At 31.5% G+C, this 18,056-nt stretch overlaps 3 protein-coding genes across 3 annotated transcripts; 2 read left to right on the forward strand and 1 right to left on the reverse strand.

Annotated features, from left to right (window-relative positions):
* Window positions 1-5,264: 5,264 nt before the first annotated feature.
* On the forward strand, window positions 5,265-7,717 carry LOC112716264 (COBRA-like protein 4). Its single transcript, XM_025768137.3, has 6 exons — window positions 5,265-5,428; window positions 5,533-5,612; window positions 5,945-6,401; window positions 6,502-6,649; window positions 6,771-7,057; window positions 7,268-7,717. The coding sequence occupies exons 1-6, from the start codon at window positions 5,326-5,328 to the stop codon at window positions 7,552-7,554; spliced, it is 1,362 nt and encodes a 453-aa protein (XP_025623922.1). The 5' UTR covers window positions 5,265-5,325; the 3' UTR covers window positions 7,555-7,717.
* A 5-nt stretch (window positions 7,718-7,722) lies between these two features.
* LOC112716263 (protein COBRA) lies at window positions 7,723-10,963 on the reverse strand. The gene is made up of 6 exons (XM_025768136.2): window positions 10,717-10,963; window positions 10,024-10,103; window positions 9,301-9,757; window positions 9,010-9,166; window positions 8,597-8,868; window positions 7,723-8,231 (listed from the first exon to the last, which is right to left on the reverse strand). The coding sequence occupies exons 1-6, from the start codon at window positions 10,943-10,945 to the stop codon at window positions 7,945-7,947; spliced, it is 1,482 nt and encodes a 493-aa protein (XP_025623921.1). The 5' UTR covers window positions 10,946-10,963; the 3' UTR covers window positions 7,723-7,944.
* Window positions 10,964-14,100: 3,137 nt separating this feature from the next.
* On the forward strand, window positions 14,101-16,506 carry LOC112717877 (uncharacterized). The gene is made up of 5 exons (XM_025769803.1): window positions 14,101-15,156; window positions 15,238-15,292; window positions 15,548-16,161; window positions 16,249-16,356; window positions 16,450-16,506. The coding sequence occupies exons 1-5, from the start codon at window positions 14,101-14,103 to the stop codon at window positions 16,504-16,506; spliced, it is 1,890 nt and encodes a 629-aa protein (XP_025625588.1).
* The last annotated feature ends 1,550 nt before the right edge of the window (window positions 16,507-18,056 follow it).

The following is an 18,056-nucleotide window of genomic DNA, read 5'->3' on the forward strand; positions in this document are numbered from 1 at the left end:
TGTTTATCTTTTCTGTAATTTCTTGAGGTAAAAGGCAGAATGAGAGAACTCAAGTAAAATCCTAAGAATGGAAAGAAGCAGAGTGATACACTTGAGTGAAAAGTCTAGAGTAATTTCAGATTTTTTTCGGTTGATTCTGTGTCTTGTATCCTGTACCAGTGAGGTACCCCTTTCTTAGTTGGGTGAGCACTAAGAGTGAAGAGTTAGGTATTAGCATAACCAAGTCAAGTTAGGTTAGAACTTGAGAGTGAAAGGATTGTGTCAATCCTATGGAATTGGTGTATGTAATACCATAGTTGTCAGAACCGAACCCGTGATTGAACCGGTCAGACTACTGGGTCAATGGATTATTGGTTCAACCGGTGGGTCACTAGTTGAACCGGTTAACCCGGTCCCACATAAGTAACAATATTCTCACACTAAGTAACAATATTCCCAATCCCCTTCTTCCTATTCTCTGACTAATAATATTCCCACACTAATATTCTTCTGTCTCCACAGTATTAAATCTGCAACTGCAATAACAAAGCAATGGCATTGATTCCATAACATAGATTCAAAGTCAATGATGTCAATTCACTTTCTTTTCTTTTGGCTTTCTCACTTGAAAAGCAAATGATATCACCACACCCCTATAGTCCCACTATCAAAGAGTACTCAATGAACATAAACAACACCAAATTGTGATATTGAATTAGCATTTACCACATTCAAAGTTCACAAGATCTGTCCACGAAATTCAAATTTCAACACTCAATGACCAATCTCCTTTAGATAATTTCTGTCACAAAGATTTGCATCACAAACAAATTAAAAGTTCAACAAAGGAAAGATCTAAACAAAACTAACCAGTCTTAGCTATAATGGACTCAAAAACAAGCTTAGCTTCAGTAAGATACTCCACTAGCACATCAGTTTCTTTCTTCTCCTTGTTACCATCATCAAGCAGAGTTCTAGCTTTATCAATTGTAGAATTTACTAGCTCCTTATCCGCAGGATAAAGCTTAGAAGTTAGAACCAATTAAGGCTTTCTCCATGTCATAAACATAATCTTCCAAAGCAAGTATTGAAAAAAATAAATCCACTAACTACTAAGAATAATGCACTAACTACTAAGAATAATATACAATAGCAACCAACATATATAACACTATAACAGATAATCAACAATCAACAATCTAACAACAATGGATAATTAACAAACTGAATAGAAATAAAAAATAAATCAACAAACAAGAGAGATTAAACAGAAAAAATATGTGAAAGTATTCATGTTTTCATCTGCCAACATACAAAAATCAAACATATGTGATTATGTGAATAATCAACAATCTTAAACAGAAACCAACATACATAATCAATCTACAATAATCAATTAATTCTAACTATCATTACTAAATTATTGAAAATTTAATATCCTGAATAACTTCAAAAAATTAAAAATACATACCTGGACTGGACCCTGGAGGGATGGAGGGACGAGCACTCGAGCAGAGAAGAGGGAGGCCGGAGGTGATGACTGACGACTGACGAGCAGAAGGCGGTAGGCGACGAGGTGGCGACTTGAATCTTCGATGGACCGTGGACATGCTTCTTGGTGGTGGTTAGTGGCGCACTGGTGTGGTTGCGGTGGTGAGTGCCGTGCTGCCTGAGGCTGAACGGGTCTCCGATCCGCGCTGGCGACGAGGTGGCTGAAACTGAAGCAGATTCTCTAGTCTCTATCTCTCACGCCTCAGCTCTCATGGAGTCATGGTGGTCTCTCATGGCAAAAAGGGTTGGGAAGGGAAACAGGGGATGGAGTGAACACGATGGGGGCTAGGGTTCCATTTCAGCAATCAGCAGCTTTAGTTTTTTTTTTTAATTTTTAATAAGAAACGACGTCGTTTCAAGCGAAGGATAAAAAAAAAAGAGTTCGAACCGGTCCGGGTTAAATGAAACCCGCCGGTTCGCCAGTTCTAATCAAACCGGCCGGTTCAATCTGGTTCGATTCCTTATTCGGTTCGAAAACTTATCCGGACCGGTTATGGCACCAGTTTGCCGGTTTTCCAGTCTGATCGGCCGGTTCGGTCCGGTTCTGACAACACTGTATAATACTTTGTTGTGGTGGAGACTGGATTTAGGTTGCGTTGCACAAGGCAACTGAACTAGGATATATGATGGTGTCAGCTTCTCTCTTCCCTTTTGTGTTCTATTTTCTGACATTCATGAGACAAAATAAAATTGTCTCATAAATTTTCCGCTGCTGAGTTCAAATAGAATCAGACTGAAAGTTTGTATTATAGGGTTATTTTATTAAAGTTAAAGAAGATCATAGATTCAATCTCCCCCTTCTCTAAGCCTTCTAAAACCTTCAAACATAAATCCCAATCATATTCACTTACGATTATGATAATCATACAATCAATAATCAACACAACAAACAGAATTAAGTTCACCACTTTCATCAAAATCGCATAATCCAGGATTTGAGAGAATGATACTTAATTTCACTAAAGATGCGCTACCTCAAAGTAATTAGCTGGCAAAGATTGTGAGGTTGGGTAATGGTGGCCAACGGTTTCTTTGGTACAGCTTCAACAACCAACAGTAGCAACAACAAAATGACGGTAGTGGCGATTTGACAGCTCAGAGACTGCGATATAGACAAGAAAAGCAAGATACAGACACAGCGACAGTAGTAATGGCATCGGTAACTTCGACAGCATCAATTTCCTGGAGTCAAAACGACAATCACAGTAGAACAAGACAGAACGAATGCAAGCCAGCTACGGCGCAGAAAAATGGAAATCAGAAGAACAACGGCAAAAGCACACGTGGCAGAGACGGTTACAATGCAGAGAGAACAGAAGTAGCAGCGAAGGCTCATCCTCGAATCGGCGAAGACAACAGCAATGGAGTGCTGGGAAAAAAGCAAGGCATGACATAGGAATAGGAAAGGAAGAGAAAGAAAAAAAGAGAGGTTAGTTCGATGATGGTGGTGCCGTGGTGATGGTGGTGAAGGTGAAGCTCGATGATGATGGTGATGGAGATGATGGTGACTGGCCAAAGAGAAAAGAGAAAAAGAAAAAGAAAGGGAAGAAGAAAAAGAAGAGAAGAAGAGAAAATTTTTTTTGAGGAGGAAATTTTTAGTCTCTATAACCATTTAGGATTGACACATTAACTTTAACCTGACAACGTCACCTTTACAACTGTCCATTTTCTTTGATGAATACGAGTCTAGTTGAGGTTTAAAGATGATTAAGATGTATTGTGTCTCATAAAAAAAATGTCAAAAAAAAATATTTAACCTATTAATATTATTATTATATTATTAATATATTATTCAAAATAATAATATATTTTGAATAATAATAATAATAATAATAATAATAACAATAATAATAATTAACATTAATAAAAAAATATATCATCATCATCACAGTACAATAACAATATACTAACAATAATAATGATAATAATAATAATCATAATAATAATGACGGTAGTAATAATAACTATAGTTCTACTTACTAATAAAAATAATAACATTTTAATAATAATAATAATAATAATAATAATAATAATAATAATAATAATCAAATTAACCGTTAAATTACATATCAAAATCTACTAATAACTCTAACAACAACACAAATAAATAAATTTATTTATAATTAAAATACAAAAAATATTTATCTATTGAGAATGATCTAAATATTTAATAATATATTTTTGAGATAATGTAAAATTACAAAACATTTTTCTCATTAATTTTACTCTTCACTCATTCAAGCTTCTTCCTCTACATAAATTTTTTTCTTCCTCCTTTTAACTCACTCACTTCATACTTTTTCTTCTTACATTATGCATGGAGTTTTATACAACTTTCTTCACATTCAAATTCAAAGCCTAAAATATAAATATAAAAATCCTCCCAAATATACGTGTCTAACATACGACGAGTCTTCTTACAAAATGCAATTTTCACTTTGCATTGACCACCTGTAAAATGTAGATCGTGTTTGGCATGTTCCAACACAGTCAAAGTCCAGCTATAATCTGCATGCAGGAAACAAGAAGAATACATTTCGCCTTGTAGTTGTACCTCCCTGCAAAATGCAGGTTGCGCTTGGCAGCAACCATTTTATTTTTTTTTTCTGCAAAACATGAATTGCGTTTTGCAGACTTGTGAATTTGTAGATCTACATCTATGTATTACATATTATACACCAATATATTTAAATTATACTAATTTTTACTCTATTATTAAATTAATTTTCAAGTCTTCCTATCTTTCGATAAAAAAAAATTAATTTCCGACAAACCGAAGAGCTTCATATATCAATTATCCTATTCAATTATTTATAAGCTTAGCTTTGTTGGGCAAAATTAACATTACATTTGTTTTCAATCAACCCCAAGATGCTTACTGGCTACCAAATATCTTCAATTCAGATTCTCATATTTTATCATCATTTACCTATTTGCTCTGTATATGGACATAATAATAATAATAATAATAATAATAATAATAATAATAATAATAATAATAATAATAATAATAATAATAACAATTTATTCATATACATAAGTAGCGACCATCATATATATTTTAGATTCTGATAAACTAAAAATAAATAAATAAATAAATGCCAGTTAAATGGAAAAGATTTAAAGTTAAAAAGAAAACCCATAATTGTTTTAAGCATACATAATTGAGTCAAGATTTTGAATTCTATTTACTCAATGAGATTTAGTTTAACAAAAGTGAATCAAATTTTTAGTTGATTTTATACATAAAAGACACAGGTTTAAATTCTGAAAAATTCTTTTGAAAAATAAGCATAATGCATATAATAAAACAGAATTTAAATTTTAAGTTTTGTTATAAAGCAAAGACCGAAGAAAAGTGGCAAGCCATGAAGCATAAGCAACAAGTTGAAGAAAGTGATTTGGAATGAATGAAAATTCAGTGAAAACCTCAAGAAACTGAACTTGTTACCACCTGATGTGTAGTGAGGCAAACAGAAAAAACTCTCACACCACTCATTTGCATAAACACCAATATACATTGCACAAAAAACTTCATGCTACCTTAATTAACTGGTGGCAAAATGATTAATTAAGAAGATGGAGACATAATATTTCAGATGAACATGATATCATAGTGACCTAACAACTACTAGCTACAATATAAATGATATATATATATATATATATATATATATATATATATATATATATATATATATATATATATATATATAAGTAACACTAGCACCTTTGCACACTAGGCAAAGTGTTAATTAACATTTTGAAACTTGAGTGAAGCTTTGATCTTTAAGCATGGAATTTGATAATGGTGACAAGCGGCGGCGAAGCGGCGAATTCCGAGAGCTCAAGGTGGTTACCTTGGCTGCTATATGCTTTATGATACTTTCTCAAGCAGGTATAATTAATTACTTGACTACATTATTATTCAAAATTGAAAATTGTTTAGCTGATAATAAAGGGTTAATTTAATTCTAACTTATGAAATCCTTGTTCATGTAGATGCATTTGATCCATTGGATCCAACTGGGAATGTGACAATAAGATGGGATATCATGTCCTGGACAACAGATGGCTATATGGTAACTTCTAAAATTATTATGATTTTAAAGAAATTACTCGTAATTTAATCACATAAAAAGACCGGTGTAAAACAATAACAAAGTCTTATACAGTTAAAGACTAAATTCCTAAACCTGAACTTCTCTTATTTTCATAATATTCTGTTAAGTCTAATGTTTTTGACACGCCAATGACTTAATTACAAAATTCAAAATAGTGTAAGAATCCAATTGGAAGCTTTTAAGTTAAAGGGACTTAATCATAAATTTGATGAAATAATAGGGATTGGCTAAGTAATCAATCAACCAAACAAAATGTGTATACTAATGTTGTAGCTATTCAACTAATGCAGGCCACTGTGACAGTGTTCAACTTTCAACAATACAGGACAATCATGAACCCTGGATGGACAATAGGGTGGACATGGGCAAAGAAAGAGATAATATGGACAATGATGGGAGCTCAAGCAACAGAACAAGGCGACTGTTCCAAGTTCAAGTTGAAGATCCCACACAGCTGCAAGAGGAACCCTCAGGTTGTTGACTTAATGCCTGGAGCACCTTTCAACATGCAGTTCAATAACTGCTGCAAAGGTGGTGTCTTAACTTCTTGGGGTCAGGACCCTTCCGGCGCTGTCTCGGCTTTTCAGATAGGTGTAGGCCTCTCTGGCACCTCTAACAAGACAGTTAAGCTTCCCAAGAACTTCAAGCTTCTCGGTCCAGGGCCAGGCTATTCCTGTGGCCCTGCTAAGCTTGTGCCTGCCACTGTCATCCCAACCGATGATCGTAGGAGAAAAGCTCAAGCTTTGAGTATGAAACACACTAACTCTCATTAGTCCTAAACTCTACTACTCCTTCAGCATTTTTAGTACCTAATGTTATTTGGTCTTTTTCTTTGGCTTCTATGCAGTGTCTTGGAATGTGACATGCACTTATTCGCAGTTTCTAGCCTCCAAGAATCCAAGTTGTTGTGTTTCTTTGTCATCTTTCTATAGTGACAAAGTCACAGCTTGTCCAACCTGTGCTTGTGGTTGCCAAAATAATGATACCTGTGTCACGTAAGCCACTCTTGAAGATATGAACTTTTATTCTTCCACAGATAAGTTTTTTCGTGACATATTTGTGGATAATTTTAGTATTTCGCTCTAATTTTGGTTCCTTTTTGTTTGGGATGTCCAGGAAGGACTCAAAGTTACTACAAGAAGATGAGAGAGTAAAGACTAAGAAGAGTGATATGACACCAAAACCATTGCTACAATGCACACACCACCTTTGTCATGTGAGGGTGCATTGGCACATCAAAGACAACTACCAAGATTATTGGAGGGTCAAGATTGCCATCATCAACTTCGACTATCGACTCAATTACACTCTATGGAACCTTGTTATTCAACACCCCAATCTCAACAATGTCACACAAGTCTATAGCTTTGAATACATGCCACTTCTTCCCTATGAAGCCATAAGTAAGTTCTTTCAGAATCCACACAAAATGTTTTAGTCTTTTTCATGCTATTAGGCCTTGTTCGCTAACTATCTCAAACCTGCTTGACAAAGGAGTCTATGTCCATTGTCTCTGTGTTTCTGTCTTTGTATTTTCTGTTCTGAAACAGTTACCAAACATAGCCTTAAGGTTGTTTCGCTAACCATGTGAATGCTGAATTGTGTGTATGCAGATGACACAGGAATGTTCTATGGTTTGAAGTACTACAATGATCTATTGATGGAAAATGGGCCTAAAGGGAATGTGCAATCTGAGATTCTTATGAAGAAGGACAAGAACACATTCACACTCAAGCATGGATGGGCATTTCCAAGGAGGGTCTACTTCAATGGTGAAGAATGCATGCTGCCACCTCCTGATTCATACCCTTTCTTGCCAAACTCTGCTCATAGACTACTGATTAGTGCTTCGTCGATAGTAGCCAGCACCATTTTCGCATCGTTTTTCATTTGGTTGTGATTCTTTTATGAACAAGGGTGACAACTTAGTTAAGAAGCTTACAGAATATAGTGCTAATTTAGCAGGGGATACACATGTGGTGAAAGTTTTTGTGAAGATTAATATATGTATTTGATCAAAATCTGCTAATTTTGGACTATTGGAAACAAGTTTTTGATCAAAATCTGCTTGAGTTAAGCATCTCAACACCAAGAAATCAATTGGATATTATATTATAGGAAAAAATAATCATCCAAGTAACTTAAAAAGAATTATACAATACTTAAACCTATAAATACTGTGATGCATTCTAAGTCACCTTTTATTGCATCTCCTATGAAGATTATGTGAAAAAGAGAAGTCCTCAACACTCAGAAAGAAAGAGTGTATGAAGATTATGTGATTGATTAACTAATTCAATGAGATTATAGAAGCTAAAATGGCTATGATGAGAGTGCCTAGTAAAGAGAAAACTAGTCTTGAACTTGAATTTGGAAGCCAAGGATATGCATCAGGAGGAGGCATAACACAATTATCTCCATTGAAATAGATCCTTCTTGGGAAAGCCCATCCCTTATCAAAAGTGAAGGTTTCTTTGTCCTTTTTAAACAAGAGTTCTGATTGCACATTACCAAGGGGTCCAGCTGAAGATAGAAAATCATTGTAGAACTTCACTCCCCATAGCATAGCAGTATCATCTGTCAAAAAACAAGATTAAGAAATCATTACTTAAATCATGAAATACTCTTCTAAAGTAAACTACCAATCTAGCCATTAAAGATTGAAATACTGAAAATATAGTCCTAAAAGAACCTAAAGAAGATCATGGTAGCCGACGAATTCCCCTAAACCCACGTAGGCACTACTGTCAACATAATCAAAATGGAGATGATTTTGTTTTTTGGGAGGGTGGATTTTTCAAACTAAGTGCATCTTTCGAGTGTCGCAAGCTGCTTTAGATCTTAGACTAATTTGTTAGCATTCAATCTTTTCAGGCTTGTCTACTCATTCTTCTATACGAAAAGGATAATCCATGACCATAGTTATTAAAGATAGAACTTACTTAAGCCTTCATAAGGCATTAGTGGCTTGTAATTAAAGCTGAAGTACTCAGTTAGATTATCAAAATTCGGGTGCTGCACGACAAGGTTCCATTGTGTGTAGTTCATTCTGTAGTTGAAATTTGTGATTGTGATCTTGATCCTCCAGTACTCCTTGTAATTTAGCTTCACATGCCAATGCACTCGAATCGGACACATGTGGCTGGAGCACTGGACAAGAGGCGTATCCGTAGGCTTCCCTGATACAACTGAAGCTAAATGTGTAGAGTCTGGACTGTAATGACATAAAACAAAAGATATCAGAATAGAGAAAATGGTAACAAACTTATTCTAAGCACATTTTGAAGAACTGCAGTAAGAAATAGAAGATTGTTTCAGTTTCAGATATCAGTGGAATGACTAAACGGAGACTTACTCTACGCAGCTTCCGGGCGCTGTTTTGTTCCGGCAGCCGCAGGTGCAAGTTGGACAGTTTACTATTGTGTCATTGTAGAAGGATGAGAGGGAAACACAACAAGTTGGTGTCTTTTGAGCCAGGAATTGAGAGTATGTGCAGGTAACATTCCAAGTCACTGTCACAAAAAAAAAAATTGCAATCTAAGTCTAAACAGAACCATCATAGACACTTCTTAACAATGTATGAACCATTATGCATAAATAATCATTAACTGTAACTTAATACTAAATACAAAACTAAGTAACTTACTTAAGGCTTGGGTGGTTCTCCTTTTGTCACTAGTAACAAATTTAGTTGGCCTAACAATCTTTGCAGGGCCACAAGTGTATCCAGGACCAGGTGCCTTGAGGGTAAAGTTTCGCGGCAACTTGACCGTTCTGTTAGTTGTTCCGGCCGAACCAACGCTGACCTGGAATGAGCTAACAGCATTGGTGGGGTCCTGAGCCCAGGAACTCAGGACACCTCCTTTGCAGCAATTGGCGATCTGTTGGTTGTAAGGAGTCCCCGGGAGCAAGTCAACGACTAGAGGGTCCTTTTTACAGCAATGTGGTTGGCCTGCTTTGAACTTTGAGCAGTCTCCTTGCTCTGTGGTCTGCCCTCCCATCATGTTCCATATTACTTCTTTCTTGGCCCACGACCACCCTAACGACCACCCCGGCGCCTGAATATGGCGATACTGTTGGAAATTGTACATTGATACCACAGCCTGCTCAATCCAAGGCAAGAGGATTGGATATGTAAGCCAATGTGCATTTGAATTCAAAGAAAATGAAAACAATTGCATTGTTCCTTAGTGGCATACTAGGCCCTGTATGATTCGTGTTTTCATTTTCAGTATTTTCTATTTTAGTCCAAGTAATAACCTGGACAAACAGTTAACTAGCACACTTTTTTGTTCAAGTTCTAAACTGACAGTGCATAAAAATTAAATTCTAGAAGTTTTTTTTGTCGCACTTAATCGAGTTAACTTACAACATAGCCATCTGGAGTCCAGCTAATGACGTCCCATTTGATCGTTATGTTACCGGTTGGATCAAGTGCATCATAGGCATCTGTCACATGAAAAAATAAAAAAATAAAAAAGAAAATATTAATGATGATTTATATTTGAATTTGAGTTCTTTATCAAATCAAAATTTCAGTATACCACTATATTGTTTTCCCTAGTGGACATGAAAGAGTAAAATAGATTCATAAACAACATCACACTTCCTGCATGATACTCTGCTGAAAAATAAGTTGAATTACAAAATGCAGCAAGCTTAAAAATATGAACCGACACAGGAGTGAGTATAGATTCTTAAAAAAAAAAAAATTAAGCAACAATAAAGATCCATGAATCCATGATCCATTCATTTCAAATCTTGGCGGTGACAATAATGCCCTTCTTGAAGCTCCCATCATCAATTCAGTTAGTCAAGTTTTCAAAACAAAGTGGCTAGCGGGAAAAAAAAAAAAAACACCAAAACAAAATCTTAGGGAAGTGGGACCCAACAAAAGCAAAGCAATTAAGCAAGAATGCAACCATTAGGAATTAATACTACACTTTTATGTAAATAAAATTTCGAAAACTAATTCAATACACGTTTATTTTTTTATTCTACCAACTTTTTCATTTCGTTGAAAAAGAAAACTGAAGAATGTGAAGCAAGGCAATGGCATTACCTGTAGAAGTGAATGTGAAGCAAGAGAGCAGTAACAGAAGTAATGCTGTGATTGACGACAACAACATAGACTCCATTAATTTTTTCTTGGTGCAGATTTGCGCAACTTCTTCGAAGATCTGCACCAAATTAAATATGGTATATACTATAGGCCTCTCTATATATATACATGTATGATGTATACACCAAAGTTTTTGTGTTCTTAATTTGAAACGAAGTTTGGCTCTCATGAAATGAAACTCTCTACGCACGTTTATAAGCATTTTTTCTTCGGATTGTTATTTATTTATTTTTTGCCAAGATCTGATGCGGATATTTCCAAAGCAAATGTCAATAATACCCTTCTTATTAATTTTATTAAATTTATGTGATATCGTTACACCTATTAAGTGTTTGAAATTTGACCTTTGTTAGATTCGTGTAATTATATTAGTGTTTGCTATCATAAATAGTATTTTTATAATCAACTTGGGTTGATCGAGTAGTCAACTCACTCGTTCATTTAAGTAAGTGTCGAGAGTTCGAATTCCATCTTGTGTATGCAGCAACGAATTAGTCCTTAGCCTATTAGGTTAAAAAATACCGTGGACAATAAAAAAAAATAGTAATTTTGTACTTCGAAATAAAATGTAATAATCAGATTAAATTCAAATATTAACAAAAATATAACTTTTTTCATTAACTGAATCATATATATTTCATTTTCATGAAACAATATTATCCTACTTCATTGGATATATTGGTGTACTAAAATAAAAAATATTATATACATAATAAAAATCAACCATCAACTTAATTAATATGTATTTATATATATTAATATATATTTATTCACGCATCTTTTTTCAACTAAATAATTAATTATTAAAATGATTAAATCTGTAATCAATAAATAATCAAACTTTTGTAACATGTAAGCACATGGTGTTATAAGATAAAAATTGTTGTATATATATATATATATATATATATATATATATATATATATATATATAATTAAATAATTAATTCTTAAAATAATAAAACATATAAAAATAAACGATCAAACTTTTTATAATAATATAATATTTTTATAAAATATTAAATATGTATTTTTATAAGAACTATTTTTCTTTTATATGTATATACAAAGGTTATAAGTGGTTATAATAATGCTGTAATAAAATAGTTAGATTTGGAAAGTTGTTGGATGAAATTAATTAACTAAAAAAGTATTATAAAATGAAAAGTCTACAGAACTAATTATAATATAAGTTAATTTAAGTCAAGTTTTTATATTTTTAATTTTAAAATTCAAAAAATTAAAATAATAAAAATTATTTTTTAATTTATTTTTATAATAAATTTATTTTTTAATTAGCTATATTACTAGTTGGTTCCTACTTCCTAGTGAAACCGTTATAAAATTGATATAGGGATAATATTGGAAGCATAAATATTAAATAATACCGACAGAAAAGAGCATGTGAAATTGTTAAAGGATGACAGCAAGGGAGTGTGGGCACAACACTTAGCTATGGTGTCCCTGTCGGTGCTCAATCAAATGAAATTTCATATAATGTCTCATCTTTGATATTTTTGTTACATCTTTTGCACTCTGAATCTAATCTGTCTAATAAGTAATAACCTAATTTAATAATAAATACAACAACTAGGTACTCTTTTTTTACGAAAGAGATGGATCATATCATTATGTTATTAATCAATAAACTTGCTCCACTTGGTTAATAGCCTATGACCATTTTGATAAAAAAAAATTACATTAATAAGCGTTTTTTTAATAAAATTTTTTAGTTAAATCAGTCAGATTAATTTTCTGTAATTTTTCTTTAAAAATTTTTGTTGGTCAATAAATTCTTAACTTATTATATAAAAAATAAGATTTGAATTTTTAATATTTATTTAAATAAATAAAAAATTAATTAATAAATTATAATCCATCCAAGATGATTAAGAAACAGAATTTGATTTCATATCCTTCTAAAGTATAAACCAAATTTTACTTGATTGCTTTATTCTTATTGGCAATTGTTTTTCTTTAGAAAAAAATATCATTCTCCCATGATCAAGTGTAGGTTGGATTTGTATTTTGTTATTGGAAAATTAAATTACTTTATGAATAATAACAGGTACTTCTACTATAAGTAAAAAAAAAATGAATTCTTTTAATATAAGCGAGTATATTTCTTTAGAGTTTGATTAAAAAGTTTTAAAGATACTAATTAAGGAAACAAACTAAAATAATATTTTAAAAATTTGATATTTTCAATATATTTATACTAGCCTCATTAAAAATTACAAAAATATTATTTATTTATTTAATTAATAATAACTCATTCTAATTTTTATCGACAAATTATAGTTCAAATAGCATAATTTTTTTATATTTATCTAAAAGTTGTAAGTTAGAATCTCACTCATAATTTTAATAAAAAAAATGATTCTAGCTTTTAATTAAGCAAAATTTTAAACTATCCACAAAATTGGACTAACGAGTGTTGACCATTGAAGTAGTAAGTTTGAGAAAAAAAATATTAAAAATGATTAATTTTTAGATAATTTCTAACATTAGATCAATAAATAAACATTAAATTAATGGTTAATATTCAAATTCGTTCTTAAAAAATCACGCGATTTTTATTTTTGTTCATGAATGATTTTTTAATCAAATTAGTCTCTGAAAGATAAAATGTAAGTCAAATTAGTCCTTCCGTCAGTTGAATGATGACGTGTCACGTTAAGTGTCACGTGGCAGGTTAGTGACACGTGTCAAAATAGTTTATAAATCCATCCATTTTAAATTAGTCCTTTCATGCCACATGTCACTTGACATGTAAAAAAAATTTGGGAAAATGACACTCCCCTCTCCTGAGAGATACTAAAATGACACTCCCCTCCCCTCTATTTGTAAAATGTACAGTTTAATCCATTTAGTTAAAAATATTAACAGAATATTTTATTTAAAAAAATTAAATATTTTATTCAATAAAATTAATATTCTAATTTACCATACTATCCCTTTATATTTATTTACTAACTAAACTCAATTTCTGAGCTAGGATTCCAATTCCCTCACAGTCGCGTTCCAGCGCTATTTCTCTTTCAATCTCTTCAATTTCCTTTGGTTGTCTCTGCCATCGCTAACTAGGTGCTGCCATTGCTGCATAGCTTTGTGTAATCATCGCCGTTATTATCAATTCAAGTAATAAGGTTTGACATCCTTTTCTCAAATTCAATTAATTTACAAAAAAAAATTCATATCATTGGCAATTCTGGATATATCCCTAAACCCTTCACTTTTGCTATCCCTAAATCCTTTTCTTCGTCGTTTCTGTTATAGTTATTCATTATTAATTACGCCAATTTTTTTTTTCATATTAGGAAAATGTCTACCAATATTGAAGCTATATCTAGTGTTAATGAGTACGATGGAACTGAACCCCCTATTGAACAATTATTTACCGATAGTGATGAAGAATATGATGTTAATAAGGATCAATGCGTAGAGAGTTATTTGGATGATGAGGAGTGGAATGAGGATGACTACACTTCAGAGGAAGAAAGTGAAGTAGAAGTTAACATAGAGAATGAAGGTGAGATAATGAAAAGATTTGATGTTGAAGATAATGAAAAAATTAGTCTAGAAAAGTTTATGATATTTGTTGACGTACATGAGTTCAGGAGTGTATTGAGAGATTACATAATTCAAGAGAATTTTGATATAATAAGAGTGAAAAATGAGAAAGCAAGAGTGACTGCCATTTGTGCTTCTGAAGGTTGTCCTTGGAGGATTCATGCTTCTCCTTCTCCAGATGGTATTGCTTTTATGATCAAGAGTTATGAGCCAAGGCATACTTGTATTAGAAAATCTGAGAAGAGAAATGCTAATTCTACATGGATAGCAAAAAAGTTAAAACAATCTTTAAATGCTGATCCAAATATGAGCTATGAACTCATGTCTAATGAATTAATTACCAAGTTTGGAGTTGAAGCCCATCCTAAGCAATTATATAGGGCCAGAAGAAAAGGAAGGGAAGAAGTTGAAGGTTCTGATGCTTTAAGTTATAAGAAAATAGTTAAGTTTGCTAATCTGTTACTAGAAAAAAATAGGGGGAGCATAGTAAGATTGGAGTACTATGATCAAATGACATTGGAAGAGGAAAATCGTACTTTCAAAAGGATTTTTGTGTGTCTAGCTCCTTGTATATCAGGATTTTTAAATGGTTGTAGACCATTTTTTGGTTTAGATGGTTGTTATTTGAAAGGTCCATATGGAGGAGTATTGCTATGTGCAGTTTCTCTTGATGCAAATAATGGATTATTTCCCATAGCATTTGCTATAGTGGAGGCAGAGTGTAGAGACTCATGGAGCTTTTTCTTAAACTGCTTACATGATGCACTAGAAGATGATCGTTACACAATAATGAGTGACAGACAAAAGGTAATATATTTTAATTTGTATTATTTTGACATATTATTCATTATTAATAATTTATTTTAATTTGTTTCTATTTAATGTCAGGGATTGACACGTGCAGTTTTTGAGTACTTTCCAAATTCATGGCATAGACATTGTAGTAAGCATTTGTTGAATAATTTCAAAGCAAAATATCCATTATTGATCTTACAAGATCTTTTTTGGATGGCTGTCAAAGCTCCAAATGAATTTCTTTTTAAAAAGGTAATGGAAAAGATGAAAACATTTGATAATGATGCCTACCAATATTTGATGGATATCCCATTACACACTTGATCTACACATGCATTTTACACAAATCATAAAAGTCCACATATTACTAATAATGTGTGTGAATCGTTTAATGCTTGGATAGACAACTTGAGAAGCATGACTGTGTTGAAATTAGTGGATGGGCTAAGAGTCAAAATCATGATGAGATTCTACACACAGTTTTCTTCTACTGCATCTTGGTCATATAATGTTGGACCAAGAATTGCAACTAAAATAAATAAAACTACTGAAGATGCAAGATATTGCAAAGTAAAACCTGCTGGTGGACATCGATATGAAGTATATGATGGTTTTACAAGATTCCCTGTGAATTTAGTATTGCATACATGTGAATGCAAAGCATGGCAAATAAGTGGGTTGCCATGCAAACATGGTGCGGCGGCCATTATTTACATACGGGGAAAAGTGGAGAATTATTGTGATGCATATTACCACAAAGATAAGTACATCATAGCTTATTCTGGACTACACAGTCCCTTACCAGATCTGGATACTTTGGATGATACAAATGTGCTTCCACCACCATTGCGTAAACTTCCGGGGAGGCCAAGAAAAAGTAGGATAAGGGAAAAAGATGAAGATGTACCATCAAATGCAAGGAGAATTTCAACAGTTAGATGCTCTAATTATAAAGATTTAGGACACAATAGAAAAGACTGTCAAAGGGCTCCAGTAAGAGCCAAGAAAGCAAGACAGGTATTCTGCTATTCTATTTTTAAATAAATACAATTTGACACACACTTTATATATACAAATGTATTTTTTTACCTTTTCAAATTACAGGAAATTTCAGCAAGTGAATCACAAACTTCAATGATAAAACAAACTCAACAACATGCTTCAGCACAGGCCAAAGCAAAGTCACAACTACAAGCCAAACAAATAAAAAGGGTTAGATTTAGCTAACTTTACAACAAATATATGTTTATTAATAGCTTTTGTAAAAGCAAAAAATTAAAATGCACTATTTATTTGATGTTGTAGGATATTAGGAAAGATAAACTTCTTAGAAAGCATTCTTCAAATTTGACGATTCAATGAGTATTTAGAAGTTTCAAGAGTTGGGTATTGGAGATTGCAGCTTGTACAAGGGACAATACACCAACATAAAAACATATTCTATTATGCACAATGTTCTTTATTTAGATTAAGAAATTTACTTTGTAGGGATATGAAGGAATGCGATGTTGATTTTTTAAATTTGAGATTTATTCATCTCGACTTGTTTTTAAATTTTGATAAAGTTGTTAATAAATTTCAATAGTTTTATGAAACAAATTATTTATCAATATTAATTGTTATACATATTAGCAATGGTAAGATTTTTTATTTAATGTTAAAATAATAGTAAAATATAAAAATAATTATTAACAAAAATTTTGGTAAAATCACAATTTAATAATTAAAAAATTATTGAAGGGTATATTAGAAAAAATAATTTAATTATTAATTTTTTAAAAATATTTTAGTAAAAATATAATTTAATCAATAAAAAAATAATTTATTAAAGGGTATTTTAGTAAGCAAAATTTAATGACAAAAAAATAAAATTTTTTACTAAAGGATATTTTTGTAAAAATAATTTTGTTTTTCAAAAATAAAATGAATAAAGTTAACATTAGTTAACATAAAATTTAAAATGGATTAAAAAGGGGTTTTTTTAAAGGTTATAGAGGAGGGGAATGACATTTTCTCAAAAAAAATTTATAGTCAAAATAGTCCTTGAAAGTCCAGATATAAATCATTTTTATTCCTCAAATTTTAAAAATTTGTCAAACTAGTTCTTATATATATATATATATATATATATATATATATATATATATATATATATATATATATATATATATATTTTCATAATATTAAATTTGAAATATTTTTTGATACTACTAATTTTAATAGAAATGTAATTGACAAATAAAACATTAGTAATTGCATCTTTTCTTCTTAAAAAATTTTTCAATAAAATTATCTCTCTCCTTTAATTTTTCTCAAAATCTCTCTTATTCATTTCTATTCTAAAACCTTTTTCTTACATTATTACATTTTGCTGGAATATATATATATATATATATATATATATATATATATATATATATATATATATAAAATTGAAATGTATGTATTTATTAACCTAAACGAAATTATATGCTCAAAATCAAAATTTATGTATGTTAACCTAAACAAAGTTATACCACTATTTTTTTTACTACATCTTTTTTTTTTCATTACGGTATTACTTACATATAGGATATAATGGTAGTAATACTTAGAGTCAAAATTCAAGAAAATCCACAAATTTTGCTTTAATTCCAAACTTTACAAAATATTAAAAATTTGTTACTTAATTATTATTATTATTATTATTATTATTATTATTATTATTATTATTATTATTATTATTATTAGGGATAAGTATGGTTTTGGTCCCAAAAGTTTTGCCCCATAATCGAATTCGTCTCTCTTCTAATTTTCGATTTAGAATCGTCCTTAATGTTTTTTTTCGTATTAAAATCGTTCTTTTAATTTTTTTGGACTAAAATACCCTCACCACTACTAACACAATTACCTCCTCACCACCACCACCACCA

Source organism: Arachis hypogaea, chromosome 10 (genome assembly GCF_003086295.3).
Source record: "Arachis hypogaea cultivar Tifrunner chromosome 10, arahy.Tifrunner.gnm2.J5K5, whole genome shotgun sequence".
Lineage (NCBI taxonomy): Eukaryota > Viridiplantae > Streptophyta > Magnoliopsida > Fabales > Fabaceae > Arachis > Arachis hypogaea.

Excerpts from the sequence above, each read along its gene's own strand:
- LOC112716264 (XM_025768137.3), top strand. The coding sequence starts at position 5,326 with ATGGAATTTGATAATGGTGACAAGCGGCGGCGAAGCGGCGAATTCCGA. Across the intron at positions 6,402-6,501 it reads GAGAAAAGCTCAAGCTTTGA|TGTCTTGGAATGTGACATGC; the intron begins GTATGAAACACA and ends GCTTCTATGCAG. Across the intron at positions 6,650-6,770 it reads AATAATGATACCTGTGTCAC|GAAGGACTCAAAGTTACTAC; the intron begins GTAAGCCACTCT and ends TGGGATGTCCAG.
- LOC112716263 (XM_025768136.2), bottom strand. The coding sequence starts at position 10,945 with ATGAGAGCCAAACTTCGTTTCAAATTAAGAACACAAAAACTTTGGTGT. Across the intron at positions 10,104-10,716 it reads CTTCACATTCACTTCTACAG|ATGCCTATGATGCACTTGAT; the intron begins GTAATGCCATTG and ends TTCATGTGACAG. Across the intron at positions 8,232-8,596 it reads AATGCCTTATGAAGGCTTAA|ATGATACTGCTATGCTATGG; the intron begins GTAAGTTCTATC and ends GTTTTTTGACAG.
- LOC112717877 (XM_025769803.1), top strand. The coding sequence starts at position 14,101 with ATGTCTACCAATATTGAAGCTATATCTAGTGTTAATGAGTACGATGGA. Across the intron at positions 15,157-15,237 it reads TAATGAGTGACAGACAAAAG|GGATTGACACGTGCAGTTTT; the intron begins GTAATATATTTT and ends ATTTAATGTCAG. Across the intron at positions 16,357-16,449 it reads AAGCCAAACAAATAAAAAGG|GATATTAGGAAAGATAAACT; the intron begins GTTAGATTTAGC and ends TTGATGTTGTAG.